The sequence below is a fragment of the Canis aureus genome, chromosome 4 (genome assembly GCF_053574225.1).
Source record: "Canis aureus isolate CA01 chromosome 4, VMU_Caureus_v.1.0, whole genome shotgun sequence".
Taxonomy (NCBI): domain Eukaryota; kingdom Metazoa; phylum Chordata; class Mammalia; order Carnivora; family Canidae; genus Canis; species Canis aureus.
In genome coordinates this window covers 60,970,177-60,988,991 of record NC_135614.1, presented here as the reverse complement: position 1 = coordinate 60,988,991, position 18,815 = coordinate 60,970,177, and the positions used below count along the sequence as shown (strand labels likewise).

General features: G+C 42.9%; 1 protein-coding gene across 1 annotated transcript in view; it reads right to left on the bottom strand.

The window, feature by feature from the left end:
• PDE6A (phosphodiesterase 6A) overlaps positions 1-13,269 on the bottom strand; it is a 59,773-nt gene extending 46,504 nt beyond the window's left edge. Inside the window, exons 1-4 of the mRNA XM_077895931.1 lie at positions 12,781-13,269; positions 5,534-5,686; positions 4,706-4,795; positions 4,010-4,150 (exon numbers count right to left, since the gene is read on the bottom strand). Of these exons, the coding sequence (XP_077752057.1) occupies positions 4,010-4,150; positions 4,706-4,795; positions 5,534-5,686; positions 12,781-13,254 (858 nt within the window). The 5' untranslated portion in view covers positions 13,255-13,269. The remainder of the gene's footprint in view (positions 1-4,009; positions 4,151-4,705; positions 4,796-5,533; positions 5,687-12,780) is intronic.
• Positions 13,270-18,815: the final 5,546 nt, after the last annotated feature.

Genomic DNA, 18,815 nt, shown 5'->3' with positions numbered 1-18,815 from the left:
AGCCTCAGAAAAAACTGGGACACTGCACAAGCTCTTCCTTGCCACTTGTCTGCTGGTTTTCCTGGGCCTGGCACAGGAGACCTCCATGCTTCACTGCCCTCTCTGTTCATTCATCTGTTCCTGCTTAGGTACAGTGATCTGTTAGTGTTGGGTCATCATAGATAGGATGCTAAGCCCTTCTGCTTTTGGCCTCTTTCTCATTTGAACACAGTGGGTTACTATTCTAATATCATCCAGAGCACAAGCAGAAGAAAGTCATCATGAAATTCAAACTCCTTGTCCTCAACCTTCTGCCCAATTGGACTCTTTGTCTTGACTACACAACAGGAAGAAATTAAATTCTGGGTGAAAATGTGAGGAGGGAGTCTACGTAAGCCCCACAACATGTTTGCTGCTAGATGCACAGAGACAAATAAGGCAGAGTTCATGCCCTGGGGGAACCTGCTATCTCTTGGAGGAGACAATCAAGTACTCAAGTAAATATATCAGGTAGACAGGGTAAGAACCAAAACAGGAATGGAAAAAGAACAAAAATGTTAGAGGAGCCCAGAAGAAAGGCAAATACATCAGGCTGACAGCCTTTGTGTCAAACACTGAGTGGGTTTGAAGATTGCCCCAGAGAGAAGCAGAGGGGTTGGGCAGAGAGTGGGGCGTATTCAGGCTTGTCTTCCTCATTCTCAATCTCTCTCCTTTCTTTTATTTCTAAACAGCTTTATTGACATGTAATTCACATGCCATATAATTCACCCAGTTGAAATATACAAGTCAGTGGTTTTATTGACTTCTTTCATAATGTCAATAGCTCAGATAAGAGCTTAGCTACCTGAGGGGGCAAGTCGTTAGAATGATTATGTGCAGGCCAGCCCACTTCTAATTGCTAGATTGTTCCATATTTGGGGGATGACTAAGTCAGAATATTCTTGTTTAAATGTGACTTTCCTTTTTGAGAGAGAGTTCAGGAGAAACAGAATACAACCACACACAGTAGCCCACACCTGGAGCCAGATCCTTTAGGGTGTGAGCACCTTTTGAGTTCAACTATTCAGAAATTCTTTTGATTAAGAAAGAACAATTCATTTGTATTAATTTATTCATTTGCTACTTCCTGAAGGTGTGTCAAAGGACTTATTGCTGGACTAGGCAATATTTAGCAAAGTATTTGGTTCATAAGTATGCAGAAGTCAAATGGATATCTACACTAGAATCAGAGGTTCCCTAAAATCAGTAGATAGCCCACCTGCACCAAAAATCACATACAGAACTATTTTAAAAATCAGAATAATAGACCCATGAGTATATGGAAATGTGGTATATGATAACATGGCATATCAAAATGGTAGCATTTTAAAACAGTGGAGAAAGGGTAGACTATTCTCTAACTGGAGAAAAATGAGTGAGGGACAACGTTTACCCCTACCTCAAACCATACACATTCATAATTTCAAGATGAATGAAAGATTAAAATATATTAATCAAAGCATACCAGATTATTTCAGATTATCTTTATAATATTAATGTTGGGGAAGTCCTTCTTAACAGAATCCAAAACTCAAGTGTCCCATATATATGGTTACTTGATTGATGACAGAGGTACATTAGAGAAAGATGATATTTTCAAGAGGACAGTGGAGAAAGAATGGTCTTTTCAGTAAGTGGTGCTGGGTCAATTGGATCTCCATTTGGAAAAAAGTTAATATTGACCCTACTGCACACTGTACATTTAAAAAATTCCAGGTAGATCATAGAGCTACATGTGAAAGTTAAAACAATGAAATTTTAGAGTTAACATAGATGAGTATCTTTATTCCCTTGGGGCCAGAAAAGATTTCTTAAATAGGCCACAAAAGTCAATAACCATTAAAAAAAAAAGATTGATAAATTGAACTACATTATAATTCAGAATTTACATTCATCAAAACATACTATTAAGAGAATGAAAACACAGAGTGGGAGAAGATATTTAGAATGTGTGTATTCCACAGAAAACCCATTTCTAGAATGTATAAAGAATGCCTACAAAGCCTAAGATTAAAAAGGACAAAAGAATTTTCAAAATGGAGAGAGACTGGAATAGGTACTTCTTTTGAAGATATCCATGTGGTCAATAAACAAGAAAAAGTGTTCAACCTCATCAGTCATTAGGGGGGTTCATGTTAATACCCAATGAGATAATACCCACATGCCCACCAATATGGCTAAGATTAATAAGACTGGAGATAACGACATGTTGGGAGGAAACCCTCATACATTGCTAGGGAGAGTGTAAAATAATTTTGAAAATCAGATGGGCAGTATCTGTTAAAACTAATACCCAGAAATTCTACTCCTAGGTAAACATCTAACAGAAATGGGTACAACTGTGTAGCAAAAGATATGTACTACAATGTTCATAATAGCACTTGATGGGATGAGCACTGGGTGTTATTCTATATGTTGGCAAATTGAACACCAATAAAAAATAAATTTATAAAATTAAAAAAATATAGCAATATTCATAATAGCCCAAACCTGAAAACTCAAATGCCCATCAAGAGTAGAATGAATAAATACTTTGAGGATTATTCCTATAATGCAACATCCCATAAGAATGAAAATGAATGAAATAATTCTATGTGGAACAATAAAGATGGATCTTACAACCAAAATGTTGAGCAAAAGGAGCTAGATACAAAAGAATATGTATTTGTATGATTCTGTATACAGGAGGTTGAAAAACAGGCAAAACTAACATGGCATTAAAGGTGAGTGATAAGGAAGTTCTATGCAGGGTGAAAGCCAGAAAGAAGTTGCCAACTTCAGGAATTCTCAGAAAATGCCCTCGAAGGTGGGTATAAACCTTCCCCATGGTTTGTTGAGCTCACGGCCTACCTGAGACTTCTTTAATGAAGTCATTAAAGGCCATAGTGGTCACTTTTAGGGAGGAGGGTATGGAAGTTAATGGAAACGGGTAGGCAAGGGGCTTCTGAGGTATTAGTAATGTTCTATCTCTTAATCTTGTGGTTACATGAGGAGACTCTCTGTACAATTCATTGACCTATTCACCTATAATTAGTGCTCGTCTCAGTATATATGTTATATTTCAACATAAAGGCTTATTAAAAAGAATCCACATGTACTAATGTGGTAAGATGTTCACAAGCATTAAGTTTAAGAAAAAAAAAGCAAACTATCAGGAAATGTGATCCAGCATTTATCAAACATTTCCTCAGAAGAATCTGAATCAAGTCTGGGAACCTCTGGACTAGACCCAAAGTCTTTTCCAACTCCAGATTCTGCAATTCATTGAATCATCAAACTAAATATTTGGAGGGTCTGCATTGGTCTGTGCACCACACTCAGCACACAGCCCTACAAAAATGAAACTGACAGGAATCGTGGATCATGGCTCTTTAGGATAACTAGAGATCACAAATCTAGATAACTCTGGAACTCTATTTCAAGGCAGAAAATGATTAGCTGCAGGAAGCAGAGACAGGTAGAGAAAGGAAAATGGGGAAACTGATTGGGTTGAAAACCTGGCTGAAAAATATTGCAGGGGCTGTATAAGTCTCTGAATCCTTAGCTTCTACAGATCTGCCCCCTGAGTGTCCAGAGGGCCAGTTCCAATCATTTGCCTCCACTTCAACTGCCCGGGTGAGCTGGAGGCTTGACAAACCATGGAGAAGGTTTGGGTACAATTCTAATTCGTGAAGTTGGCAACTTTCTTCTTTCTGGTTTTCACCCTATGTAGAACCTCTTTATCACTCCCCGTCACCATCTCCTCAAGCTTTCTTTTGCCACGGACCAGGGAAGACCAGGTTGTTTTCACTCACTCATGCCCTGGTCAACTTTTCCTCTTTAAAGTTTGGTGCATCACTCTTCAGTATAAAAGACTTCAATGTGAAGACCTTTTTGCAACTAGCCACATCCTCCCTGCCTCTTCCCTATGAACTGAATGTGCAACACAAGTCTAGGCTCCACTGTATATTTAACCTGTTCTTGGAGATGTCTGTTTCTAAAGCCCTCTCACCTTCTGCTTGGTCATGTCTAAGAGTCCCACAGAATATCTGTCACAGTTGAGGAAGGCCCGGACTGTGTACAGGGCCTTGTGGAACTGCCTCTCGATGTCCGTAAGCTCTTCAAAGACTTTGCTCCCAGACCACAGCAGTATCTTAACAAAGTACAAAAACATAGTCAAAGTTTTTGAGACACAAAGCAGTGGTTCACAATAACCCCAAGACAGAGACAGGATAATTATCCCCATTTTACAGATGGAGAAACTGAAGTCCAGAGAGCTGAAATATTGGATCCAACTCTTTCCATTTCTTTTGTTTCACAGATTGTTTGATAAGAATAATAATAACAAATATTGATTGAACGTAAGTGTTCTACATGCATTATCTCATTTACTATTGATAATAATAATAATAATAAGCCTCATTTTTCAAATGGGAGAGACTGAAGCTTAGACAGGGGAAGTGGTCGTAGGGTCTTAGGGCTTGTAAATGGTTTAATAACTTAATCTAAGTTGCCTGACTTGAAAACTGTGCATATAATAATTCTGGGATACAGCTTTAGTGTCCACCTTACTAACACTAGGGATGTTGGGCAGACACTCTAGGACGGTTCCCAGGCACTTTTATCACCACAGCCTTTCCAGCCTGACCACATCAATGCTTCAGTAAAAAGACATGGTCAGTCCATTCCCTTGAACCAAGCCCCTTACCTGGCCACGCCGAGTCTCGCAATTGTGTAGGTAACTCAGGTGGTATACCTTCATGATTAGGTTTGCAAAATTGAGGTACTTGAGAAGAATCTGGAAATCAAACAGCACGAGGGGAAATAGGTGAGAAGAAGAAATTCCTCCTCTGGCCACTTCTACCTTCAGCAAATATTTGAATACTTTAAAAGCATCAGAGGCAATTTTCACAGATGGATCGTGGAATGCTGACTCATAAAATGTTGCATTGTTAGAATGTAAAACTCATAGAATGTAGAATGTCAATGTTCACAGGATGTATTAATAAAAAATCAGTATTATTTATTGAGTTTGCAGTCCCTGTGATAAGTCATTTAGGTATGTTATCTTATCTGATCATCACAAGTACCCCAAGAGATGGATGTAAAACTAGGCCCATTTTACAGATAAGAAAACTGAGGTTTAGGGGTGCCTGGCTGGCTCAGTTGGTAGAGCACCTGACTCTTGAGCTCAGGATCCTGAGTTCAAGCCCCATGTTGGGAGTGGAACCTACTTAAAGGAAAAACAAAAACAAAAACAAACAAAAACCCCCTGAGGTTTAAAGAAATTAAGTAACTTGCCCAAATCAAACAGCTAGGTATTTGCAGAGCCAGGACAATTATCTCTACTCCTAGCTCCGGACCCCAACATCCTAACCATTACCCTGTCCTGCCTCCCTCAGAGAGCATCAGATTAACCCCCTTATCTTACAGATTGGGAAACCAAGGCCAGGTCAAGTAACAAGGCTCGGAGAACTTCACAAATTGGGAGAATGTGCTAGCGTGGCCACCCCAGCAGTTTCTGAAGCATTCTTACCTCTTCATCTCTCTTGGTGAAGTGGGGCTCGTCCACTTTATTCACAGCCATGATTACTGCCACTACGTCCTTCCCATTCATTATGGGGGAAGCCAAGATGTTCTTGGTCTGGTACTCAGTGAGGGTGTCCACAAAGTCACAGAAATGCTCATCCTGAAGGAAGACAGAGACAGGCATGGGTGGCTGGAGGAAGAGCAAAGATAGTAAACCAGCCCAGAGCCCCATGTGCCCATGGTAGGAGGTGGAAGGAAGGGTATCACTATTATCTTGTTGACAAGAGAGTTAAGATATTTCCATATACTTCTTTCAGCAAGAGTAAAGCCATCGGGGGTGATTTCTGCCCTGGAAGCCTCCAATTTCCAGTAGGAGAAAGTCTGAGATACAACTTACTAAGGACTGTGAAGGGGATACGATCAAAGCCCTGTGGAAACCTGAGGATGGGGAGACTGATTTTGCCTGGGGAGTGAGGGCTAGAGGAGGTTCTCTTGAGTGTATGGCAGTTAGCCAAAATAGAAATTTGAGTGAGAAAAAGACTTTAGTGAGTATAATAATCACCACTGCTAGCAGGTATCACGTGTGGTGCTTTATGTGCATCAACTCACTTTAATCCTATGAGATGGGGGCTGCTAGTAGCCCATTCTCTACAAAGGGAAACTGAGACTCAAGCAGGTTAACATGACATACTCTGTGTGTGTGTGTGTGTGTGTGTATGTGTGTGTGTGACTCCAGAACCTGCCCTCAGCTCTGCTGTCTTTAAGGGAAGCCTCTGTGAGGTTAGACCTGCATTTTGGTCATCGAACAAAAGAATTTGGTACTGGGGCATCTGGGTGGCCCAGTCACTTAAGTTCTGCTTCGGCTCAAGTCATAATCCCAGGGTCCTGGGATCAGCCCTTGCATCAGGCTTCCTGCTCAGCCAGGAGCCTGCTTCTCCCTCTCCCTCTGCAGCTTACTCTGCTCCTTCCCCTGCTTGTGCTCTTTCTCCCTCTTTCTCTCTCTCTCTGTCAAATAAATAAATAAAATCTTTAAAAAAAAAAAGAATTTGGCACTTCCAGCTTGTTGAGCAATTCCAGCACAGCATGGTCTGTCCAATGGGTATCCCTATTCTGCAGATCTTCATGGAAGCCCCATTGTATGGCAGGCCTTGTGCTGAGTGCTGGGGATACTAAGGTTCAGGCCAGCTCACAGTCAAATCAATAATAGTAATACAGGACACAGGGCTTGGCTCAAAGCTGTGAGAGTACAGAGAAGTACACATCCCGACTCCCCCCCACCCCTAAAGCAGCCTGGGAGACCAGCACAGGGCAGTGGTCAGAAAGAAGAGACAGAGCATGAATTGTCTTAAATCCAAAAGAATCCACCTTTCAGTTTCTTGGTAGCACTATGAATTTTCCCGACCATAGGCCTTGCTTGGTACACAAGCCAGCCCAGATATGCACAGTTCATGCTGTTCTGAGAAAGGACGTGTATTTCACAGAGCTGATTCACATAGCTTTTCTAGGATTGGGTGTGCAGAACCTTTCCCACAATTGAGAAATTCAGAGCGTAATGCTCTGCATCTTTGGCTTTCTTCCAGTTGGAGTGGGATTAGACAGGCAACAGCCGTGTTGTCAGTGAAGATGTCTCAAACCAGGTTAAGAGTACAGTAATTAAGAGACACCTGTAGGGCTCTGCTTGAATTAGCATCAGAAGATTAAGCAAAATCTCTAAAGAGGCATTAGCCATGAAGGGTTTTCCATGTCTTTCTCTAAGGACACTGATAAATCCCTAAACACAGGCCTGGGTGGGGCATGCGCAGATTCATTTCACGAAGTCAGCTCAGTCTGCAATATTCACTTCTATCAAGGAAAGCAACACTTAAGCCTTACCTACATCTGAAACAGATGTTACTAAGCCACCAGAACCCTCTTTCCCACTGAGAATTCCAGAACTCTCTCACAAATAACACAGCTGCCGACTGACTGGTGTTTGCACAATCATTGCCATCCTTGTATTTTCAGCATAGAAAGTGCTCTACACAATCATGTCACAGAACCTCAGATTATCAGAAGCAGAGGGGGCCTTAGCAGCCATTTAGCTCAAACTGTTTATTTTAAGGTCTGGGAATCAGATGCCCAGCTTAGGGAAAACCCAGAGTCATTCACTCATTCAGTTAGCATTCGTGGAGTACGTTTATGCTGGACACTGATCTAGACTCTGAGGTTACAGCAGCAAACAAGGTAGTGAACCACGCTGAGGGCTGATGTTTCAGGGGAGCCAGGTGGATGAAACACATTCCAAGCAGGGAGCACAGAGAATGCAAAGGCCAGGAGAGGGCAGTGAGTTGACCCATCTGAGAAACAGAAAGACCAGCATAGCTGAAGCACAGCGAGGGAGAGGCAGAGTGGAGGGCTAGGAAGTCTGACAGGTGGTCAGGGGTCCCATGCGGCTGAGCCTTGGAGGCCACTGTAAAGAGTTTAAATTCTATTCCACTGCAGCATCTTCCAATGAGAAGATGGCTTCTCATTCCTGAAAACCCCAATTCCTCTTTTCAAACCTTCATGGGGCCAAGCTCCATTGTGTCCCATGTGAGATCTTGTTTATGGAGCAATAGTGATGTATGCAGCCCCAAGCCTGACGACTTAATCTATTATCTCATTAACTCACACATCAGCGCTGTCACATAGAACCATCACATAGACAGCTCCCTTGCTGGTAAGCGGGACAGCCATTCATTCACTGGTTTATATACTGATACACTGACTCATTCATTCATTCATTCATTCATTCATATTTGCTGAGCATAGGCTCTGTGAGAAGTATTGGATATGCCAAGACCAATAAGAAAGAAGGGGTTGTCCTCACTGGGTTCTTCCAGGATACTGGGAACATCATGCAAAACTTGAACCCACAGTTCAAACCATAACATGAAGGATGTCCCCACAGGATGGGTGACGGGGAGAGAGGGACTTGTTCTCTTGGGCTTCGGGGGGTCAATTTGTACATTATCAGTAGTTTGAAGATTCTCTGAGCCTTGGTTTGCCCTTTGGTAAAATCAGAGTGTTGGAGTGGGTCCTCCTTGAGGTTTTCTCCTAGTCTAGAATGCTGGGTTCTGGGTCCCCCATGCAAGGAAGGACAATAGCTGTGAGAGTCTCTGGAAATGTGCTCTCAGGTTCAGTCTTGAGAAATGGGAATGGTCGTGTGTTGGAAAAACTCCCTATTCTCCTTTCGTCTCACACGAGTAACACACTCACGCCACTCTAACACCAGATATGTAGGTGTCTCTCCCACACCGACCAGTTATCTGACCCCAGCTGACTGTCCAACAATTCAGTTCAGTTTTGACCCCATCTATCTGGAGTCAGCATCTCACCCCACAGGTTGAGTTCAATCCCACAAGACTGCCCCCATTGGCATTTCACATCCCAGTTATAAGTCCCAGTTTGTCACCTATGCTTCTGACTGGCTGGGTATAGCAGTGTCCCAAGACCCCCTCCTTGGGTTTGATAATTTGCCAGAACAGCTCATGGAATGCAGGGAAATACTTATGTTTACAGGTTTATTGTATGATAAAGGACAGAATAAAAGATATAGACAAGCTTTCATATGAAGAGATATATAAGGTGAGATCCAGAAGGCCCTTGAGAGCAGGCACTTCTGTCCCCTAGAGTTGAGGTGTGCCACCCTCCTGGCACATGCATGTGTTCACCAACCCAGAAACTCTCTGATGTTTCAGATTTTTATGGAGGCTTTATCACACCTGCATGATTGATTATTAGCTCCATTTCCAGCCCATCCCCTTGTTGTCAGAGAATGGGGAGGTGGGCTGAGGGTTCCAAGTTTCTAATCATGACTTGATCTTTCTGGTGACTGGCTTCATCCAGGAGCCCAAAAGTCACCTCATTAGAACAAAAAAACCATCTAATATATTGGAAATTCTAAGGAATTTAGAAGCTCTGTGTCAGATGCTCCTATTACTCAGGAAATGATAAGAGTCTCAGGAGCTCTGTGTCAGGAACCAGGACAAAGACCAAATAAATACTTCTTTTTATAAATCTCAATATCATAGCCAACTGGGTAAGGACCATCATTTATTAATTTACACAATAATCTGTAATGAGTACCCACTCTGTTCCAGGCCCTGGACTAGAATCTGGGGACCAGTGGTGAATAAACCAGACAGGAATAGGCAGGCCTTGTGGGCTTTCCTAAGGAGAAATGTTGAAGAATAAAACACACAAATATTGAAGGGCTAGCGGGGTTGCCAGATTTAACAAATAAACACAAGATGTCTAGTTAAATTTGAATTTCAAGTAAATACTTTTAAAACTGCAAGTATATCCTAAATATTGCATGGGACATATTTATACTGAAATATTGTTCTTTGTTTATCTAAAATTCAAATTTTACTGAGAATCCCATATTTCATCTGGCAACCCTAATGGCAAGTCTTCCTGAAGAGATCCCAAGTTTAAGCAGGAATTTGCTAGGACATGGGGAGTTATATTACAACCCTGGGGAGATTCTTCATTCATCGTTTCACATTTCAAAAATCCAGTGATTGTAACCATGCCCCAAGTTTTTTGAGGGTGCTGAAGGCTATCACTTTTTTATGTTGCAGGATCAACCCAGACCTGAGTATATACCATCTTCCTTCTCCTCCACCCAGCCTCCAGTCACTCTCCAGAGTCCCGAACAGAGCAAGATTTCTCTAGAAGGGAACAAACACAGGCAAATAGTAGGTACCAAGGCTTACTATCCTGGATGAACTTCACCCTCAGGCCTGAGTCACCAACCAGGGAGACTGACCCAGGCTTGAAAGCTTCCAGGTAAGTGCAGACATTACTTCCAGAGTGAACTTTGGTCTTGAGCAGGAAATATTGGGTGATCCCTTAGCACAGGGGCTCAGCAAACTCTTGCACTAGAGTACGTTAGCATCAGAGCACCAGCCTAAATGCTCAGTCCTTCAACACCAGAATCTACAGAAACTGTCAGCACCTCTCTTCTGTTTTTCCCACTGAAAGCTCCAGAAGGGCGGGACTGGATTCTTCTCCAAATCCCACCACAGACCCAGTACAGCATCCATCCCTTAGAATAGATCCTTAGCAACAACAAAATAATAATAATAATAACAAGGAGCAGGAGCTGCCAATAGGAGCCACTACAACGTGCCAAGAACTTTGCTAGATGAGAAATCTTTCTCTCCTTTGATCCTACAACAACACTGTACAGTAGGTATTCTCACCCCATTTTATAAATTAGGAAGTGAGCCTAGACGGCTCAACAATATGCCAAGGCACTGGTCTAAGAAAGTTACAGAGTCATGATTCACACCCAGATGTGACCTCAAGGCTTAACCTCTTAATTCTCTGCCATATGAATTGAAATGACCACTGGTAAACAGCACCTAGTTCAATGCCCTCATTTTACAGATAAGGAAGAAGGATAGAATAGCAGAGCAGTGGAAAATGTGGGCACAAGGCCAGAGTGCCTGGGTTCAAATACCTGCTCCACCACTTTCTGTCAGAGAGGCTCTGGGCAAGTTATTAACCTTTCTGGGTTTTTGCTTCACCATCTGTGAAACAGGGATAATCAGTTATGTCATAAGACTGGTGGTCCATGTTGGCTACAATTCAAGTCCAGAGAGAGTTGAAGGGACAACAGATTCCAGTCCCATTGAAAGCCTCCTGGAGGCAGAACCATCCTCCCCCCTCCCCCCCCTCTTGGATGTCCAAGGGGAAACAAGGGACAGATGAACCCCATGGAAGATCCAGCCCAGTGTATTTCAAAGAAAACTATCTCCCATGGAGGTTGAAGTCTGTGCTTTTTATCTTGCCAAGGAACCCAAGTCCAAAAAATAACTTGTTTGAATTCCTGAATTTGTGGATGTGAAGTCCTGGCTCTGCCCTAACTCGTTGGTCACTTTGGACAAGTCCCTTCTCAAGCTCTCCTGACTCTAGACTCCTCAACCATTAAATAAGGCAGTTGGATGAGATAATCTCTGAAGCTTCCTCTCTCCCCTCTTAACCTTATGACCCCTAATATGAAATAAGGCCAGAGGTAAGGTGAACAAAGTCACAAAATGTCCAGGCTGCATCTTGGAAATTCCTGAACACAGGCTCCTGGTTTGGTCAGTGCTGCTCACCAGGTTTGGGCCCTGCTATCATAGAGCAAACATTTTGGGCACAACAGGAGTTAAAGGAATTAAGTATAATTACTTGATGGTACATTTTTTAATGCCAGGTGTTTACCGAGCCTCTGCTTTGTGCCAGACATTTGCTGGGATAAAGTGGAGAATAAGACAGGCATGGTCCCTGGCCCCCAGGCTTATTATGATATATGATTTTAGGAAGGAAACTGTAACAGAGGGGTCTGGGAGGGCCTCCTGGAAGAAGTGACCTTTAAGTTGAGATCCAGAGGATAAGTAGGAGTTGGGCCAGGGGTAGAGAGCCATGTGGAGAGCTGTATGAAGTGCTTTGTCCTGGTGATCAAAGAGGTCTTTATCAGAGCTGCCAGCAGAATCCCACAGAACACTAGACTCAGAAACAAAAGTCAAGTGCTTAACCAAGTGGCACTGTTAACATTTCCAGTGATGAGACAGACATCCATCATACGTCTCCTAACGAAATGCACAAAGATAACCACAATATCACCTCTACAATACTCCTGAGAGAAACATGCAACCTGAATCTAATCATGAAGACACAAAGCCCAAATGGAAGGACATTTCCACAAAGTATTTGGCCTGTACCCTTCAAAAACATCAGCATTGTGGAAAACAAGACAGACCAAGGAACTGTTTCAGATTTGAGAGGACCAAAGAGATAGTGCTATCTGGGGGTAATTGAGGCAACTGGCAAAAACTGAATCGGGACTATTTATTTGAAAATAGTAGCGCATCAATGCTACATTTCCTGAATTTGATCACTGCACTGCAGAGACGGTAAAAAAAATGTCCTTGTTTTGGAAATACGCAGCATGTTGTCTGCTATGGACTCCCAAATGGGTCAGAAAAATGGAGCAATAAAGCAAATGTGGCAAGGAATGAACTTGGATGAAAGACATATAGTTGTCTGTACTATTTTTAAGCTCTTCTGTTAGGTTTGGATTTTTTTCCAAATAAAATTGTATAAATAAATAAATAAAGAGAAGCACCAAACTTTCACCATCCCAGCATTGATGGCCAGCAGCTCTCTCTCCTCACTTGAACCCGCCCAGGACCCCAGGAAATAATGCCTCCCTGCGCCCCTTCTCATTGGGGAAGAGGGTACCTCTTCTGTGTTGACGACGTTGGCGATCTTTTTAGAGTGGGCAACGTGACCCACCACACCCATGTCCAGGGGGAACACAATCTCTGAGTCGGGCGCCACCAGGCATTCCTCAAGGACAGCATCCTTGTGGACATTGAAGAGCCGGGTGGCTAGCTCTGCGATGCCATTTCGGACCCTGTACATGAACAGGCTCATGCGATCTGCCTGAAGGAGGAAGCACAGCTTCTTCATGACATTGAAGATGCATCTCTCGGCCTGCAAATTCTCCTGGAAGTCTCGCAGGAGGTCAAAGATGATTTCACTCTCTTCCACACTGCTCAGCGAGTGGTAGTTGCTGAAGTCCACCGCTGCCTCCTTGGCCCCCAGCATGTCTGAGATGACCTTGGCCCGGTAGCGGAGGTTGTAGTACTGTTTGGCAAAGATAATATTCGAGTCCAGGAACTTCTCCACCTGCTCTGCTGTCACCTCACCCATGACTGGAATCCCGCTGGCTACTTCCCAGGAGAGCCTAAAGCTGGCCTGCCCAGGGAAGGTCTATAGCTGGGGGCAAGACAGAGTCAGGAGGTGTTTTGTTCCCACCTGGGCTTCTGTGGGATGTGGCCACTACGGCTGTAGAGGTGAGGCACAGAGCTCGGGCTCAGGAGATTAAATTATTAATATTTCCTGAGAACAAGGATTATGAGGATCAAGAGGGTTCCAGATGCTGCCAGGCCCCAGACGGGAGAAGGTGAGCATTTCCTTTTCACCTTGGCCTAACAGCTGAGAAGGGATTTCTAGACAGAGCAGGAGGTGGGCAAAACAAAAACCAGGGGCAGCCCGGGTGGCTCAGTGGTTTAGTGCCGCCTTCAGCCCAGGGCCTGATCCTGGGGACCTGGGATCGAGTCCCCCATCAGGCTCCCTGCATGGGGCCTGCTTCTCCCTCTGCTTGTGTCTCTGCTTCTCTCTCTCTCTCTTTGTGTGTCTCTCATGAATAAGTAAATAAAATCTTAAAACAAAAACCAAAAAAACCAAAAAACCACCCCAAGGCAGAGGGCAGCACAGGACCAACTGCTACTAACGGAGGTGTGTTTTCTCTGCCCTGCAGGGTGTTTTTCTTCAGTGTTTGACACAGAAGCCTACCTATGCTGTTGAGATTCGTTCAGCTTCTCCTGGAGAATTGGAAGACCTAACGACCCTGGGCCTGCTTTCTACTGGAATGGCCAGAGCCGAGAGCAACTGCCCACCCAGCCCCCAGCCACCCTGGCTGTCACCCCTACCCTTCTGTGCCCCCTTTCCCAGGGCCCCCGCAGTCCAGCTTCACTGCGCCGGCTCGCCAATCCGCCTGCTTCCCTGTGTTCGGTGCGGCTCTGGCACTTAATGGGCCCCGATTTCAGAATCTGCATCAAAGCCTTTCCCAGCTTTAGATTTCAACGACCCTTTAACTGTAGAATTCGAGGTGCCCTCATAAAAATAACGCCATTCATACTTTTTCTTTCATTACAAAACACATGTTCACTGCAGAAAATACGCAAAGAAGATCATTAAAGTCCCCCATAATCTTGCTACTCAGAGGTAACCTCTAGTGAGCATTTTTGTTTCTGTCCTTTCTGTAGAGACTTACCTTTAAAATCTATTTCCCTTGACTGCATCTCCCCCCCACCCCCACCCCCACCCCCTATCTTTCTCTTGATACTTTAATGTGGTTTTTCTGGATACGATCTGTACCTTTTGGGATTGTCAGTCAGAAATGCACACAAGAGTCTAAATGCTATCGGCTCTTTTTGAATCTTGAAAACACCAGAATCTTCATTGAAGTACCCTCCAGGACAATAGGGGAGGAGGAGAACATTTTCTTTCTGTACTTTTGTTTCCGTGAATATACATGTGAGAGCCTGGTGTCTCTGTCTTGTAAACACTGTGGAATGCAGGCTAATAGACTTTTTTAAAAAAAGATATTTATTTATTTATTTATTTATTTATTTATGACAGCGCGAGAGAGAGAGAGAGAGAGAGAGAGAGAGAGAGAGGCAGAGACACAGGCAGAGGGAGAAGCAGGCTCCATGCAGGGAGCCCGATGTGGGACTCGATCCCAGATCACACCCTGGGCCAAAGGCAGAGACACTCAACTGCTGAGCCACTCACCTCAGGCATCGCAAGACCAATAGACTCTTGCTGGCACTCTGAACTTTGCAAATGAACTTTAATGGAGAGTAGATTACTTCCTTTATTGTAGTGTGTAGTAAATTCTTAGAGTATTGTGCCCATTTAGCCCTGTGTACACAGGTGACCGCTCCGTCTGGCAGGCCACTCAGCAACCTGAATTTCTGCAAACATTCCCACCATAAATAACCTGAGCCCTCTGCCTGCAATGCTCTTCCACAGCTCTGCATACAAGCTCCTTCTCAACCTCCAGGTCTCTGCTCAAGTTAGTCATTTCTAGTGATCTTATTCCAAGTACAGCCCTCCTCAGGTTCTTTCTGTTACATCATACTATTTATCTCTTCTATTTAATTTATTACTGTTAGAAATTATCTTGTTTGTGTTTCATTTCTTTGTCAATTGATGGTCTTCACATCTATACTGTGAGTTCTATGAGGTGGGGACCTGCCAGGGCTGATTCCCTAGGCCTTGCAATGCTGCCTGGCACATTCTTGATGCTCAGTAAAAAACTGTTTTATTTTTATTTTATTTTTTAAAAAGATTTAATTTTTTATTCATGAGAGACACAAAAAGAGAGAGAGAGGCAGAGACACAGGCAGAGAGAGAAGCAGGCTCCATGCAGGGAGCCTGACTTGGGACTCCCCAGGTCTCTAGGATCATGCCTGGGGCTGCAGGCAGTGCTAAGCTGCTGAGCCACCCGGGCTGCCCCCAAAATTGTTTTTTTTTTTTTTTAAGATTTTATTTATTTATTCTTGAGAGACAGACAGAGAGAGAGAGTGAGAGAGAGAGGCAGAGACACAGGCAGAGGGAGAAGCAGGCTCCATGCAGGGAGCCCAACGTGGGACTCGATCCCAGGTCTCCAGGATCACTCTGTAGGCCCAAGGCAGTGCTAAACCGCTGAGCCACCAGGGCTGTCCCCCAAAATTGTTTTAATTGTAAGTCTGGAATGGTTAATTTTATTTTATTTTTTTTTTATTTTTTTAAAATTTTTATTTATTTATGATAGTCACAGAGAGAGAGAGAGAGAGAGAGAGAGAGAGAGGCAGAGACACAGACAGAGGGAGAAGCAGGCTCCATGCAGGGAGCCCGACGTGGGATTCGATCCCGGGTCTCCAGGATCGCGCCCTGGGCCAAAGGCAGGCACCAAACCACTGCGCCACCCAGGGATCCCTGGAATGGTTAATTTTAGATGCCAACTTGACGGGGTAAGGGCTATCCAGATAGCTGGTAAAACATAATTCTCAGTGTGTCTAGGAGGATGTTTTTACAAGAGATTGGCACTTGAATCAGTAAGCTAAGTAGATCTCTCTCACCAGTACAGGTGGGCATCACCCAATCAGTAGAAGGCCTGACTAGAACAGAAGGTGGAGGAAGGGAGAATGTGCCCTCTGCCTGAACTGGGACATCTATCTTCTACTGCCCATGGATATTGGCACCCCTGGTTCTCAGATTCAGACTAGGACTTCCACCTTTGATCCTTGGTTCTCAGGCCTTTGGACACAGACTGAATTATACCAATGGCTTTCCTGGTTCTCCAGTTTGCAGATAGCAGATTGTGGGACTTCTCCATAACCACGTGAGCCAATTCTCTAGAGAAACCTGACTCATACAAAATAAAAATTCCTATATATTCTTGAATATGATTTGGAAAAGACAAGAAGACACAAAGGAAAAATACTGAAATTAAACATAATTCCAGATATTACCATTGCAATATTTTTTGGATATTTTTAAATATATGGAATATATATATTCTTTTGGAAGATATTAAAATATGTATTTTAAAGATTTAGGCATAAAAGTAAAAAATATATACATAGTATCAATCTTGACACTTTCAACATTTTGGGCCTAGTAACTCTTTGCTCTAGAGACTGTCTTACATATTGTAGGATGTTTAGCAGCATCCCTGGCCTCCACCTACTAGACACCTACTAGTCACCTGACCTCCATCTACTAGACTAGAATTCTTCAAATTGTGACAGCAACCAAAAATAAATCCAGACATTTCTGAATGTCCTCTAGAGTCATAATCACCTCTGTTGAGAACCACTACTTTACAGTTAGACATTTAGGTTGTTCATAATTTTCATGTATTATAAACAATGCTGTAACGAACATCATTATATTTTTTAGTAAAAAACAAAAAACAAAAAGCAAACAAACAAGAAAAACCTAGAAGGGAGATCCAGCTTATAGCTCTCTAAGCATTTAGATAAAGAATGCTACTTTTGCTCTCCAAGGCTATACCAGAGTATATGAGACTGTTCTTACCCCCACCCCTCCCATCAGAAAGTAAGCGATTTTTCTTTTTTTTTTTTAAGATATATTTATTTATTCATGAGAGAGATAGAGAGAGAGAGAGAGAGAGAGAGAGGGAGAGAGTGGCAGAGACATAGGCAGAGGGAGAAGCAGTCTCCTCACAGGGAGCCCAATGTGGGACTCAATCCCGGATCCTGGGATCACGACCTGAGCCAAAGGCAGGCACCCAACCACTGAGCCACCCAGGTGTCCCAGCAATTTTTCTTAATCTCAGCATTAACAGAAATCCAGAATGTGGCTCCAAAACTCTTTCTGCTTTGTTTTTCACAATTTCTCTGTAAACACTATAAGCTCCACCCTACTGTTTTTCATTCTGGTTTTTGCACCTTCATACCTGCCATGCCCCCTGTTTGTCCAGTTCAAATGCCATTCCCTCCATGGATTCTTTGATGCCTCAATTAGACTCTTTTTCTATTTGGAACCCCTAAGCTATTGGTTTCCTTCCATTCCAATAGGAGTTTCTTCATTCTAGGTTGTATTACTTCTGCTCATCTGTCCTCTCACCAAACTCAAGCTCTTTGAAGATAGGAGTAAAACTTTACTTTTTCTTAAAATCTCCAAAAAAGCCCAGCCCAAGTATTTTATCATAATATACCAACGGGTTATATCGGGTTAGTTGCAACTGGCTTAGGAAGCAACTGTTTTTTTAAAAATATTTTATTTAAATTCAATTTGCCAACATATAGTGTAATACACAGTGTTCATCCCATCAAGTCCCCTCCTTAGTGCCCATCAAGGAAGCAAGAGTTTTGTAAGAAATCTACTTTCGCCTCATTTTTCAATATGCCAGAATGAGGAAATCGAGCCTGTTGAAAAACTTCAGTTCTAATCGTTGGGTAGGTACATATAAGCAGATGTTTGCAGCAGGTGACCTCCTACCTTGCTTGCCAAATGGTTCTGATTTCAGGTATCAGCAGAAGGAAATCTGAAACTTCTTTTATTGGGAGCAGGGACTAGCAGTAGGGTTAGGAAAGATTTTTTTCTGTAGTCTAGTCTTGAAAAAGAAACAATGCTACTAGAAAGAAGAAAACAAGACTGTAGGCCCAGCAATGCCACTGATTCATTCTGTGACTTTGAAAAAGTCTTGTCTTCCTTCAAGGTTTTGTTGATTTCCCAGTTCACAGAAACATCTAATAATGTGTCTCAAACACATCTGGATCCATGACTCCAGATGGGCTCAGAGGGATGACTGACCTGAAACAGCTGACTTGTCCATCCCTGACCATAAGCCTTGCTAAAGGATTCTTTTGAAAGACTACCTAGAACCATTTATTTAGAATGATCTCTATTCCAGGATCCATGTTTCATGGGTGAAAAAAGTGAAAAGTTTTGAAAAGTTAGATGACTCAAATCATAGGTGACTTAAAAATTTTTTAAATTGAGAACTGATTCACGTAACATAAAATCCACCATTTTAAATTGTACAATTCAGCATTTTTGTTTTTTTGTTTAGTATATTTGTTATGATATGCCACCAATGATCTACTTTTTCATCCTCTGGTTACCACTAATCTATTTTCTCTCTCTAATGGTTTGCCTCTTCTGGACATTTTATAGAAATGGAATTATTCAAT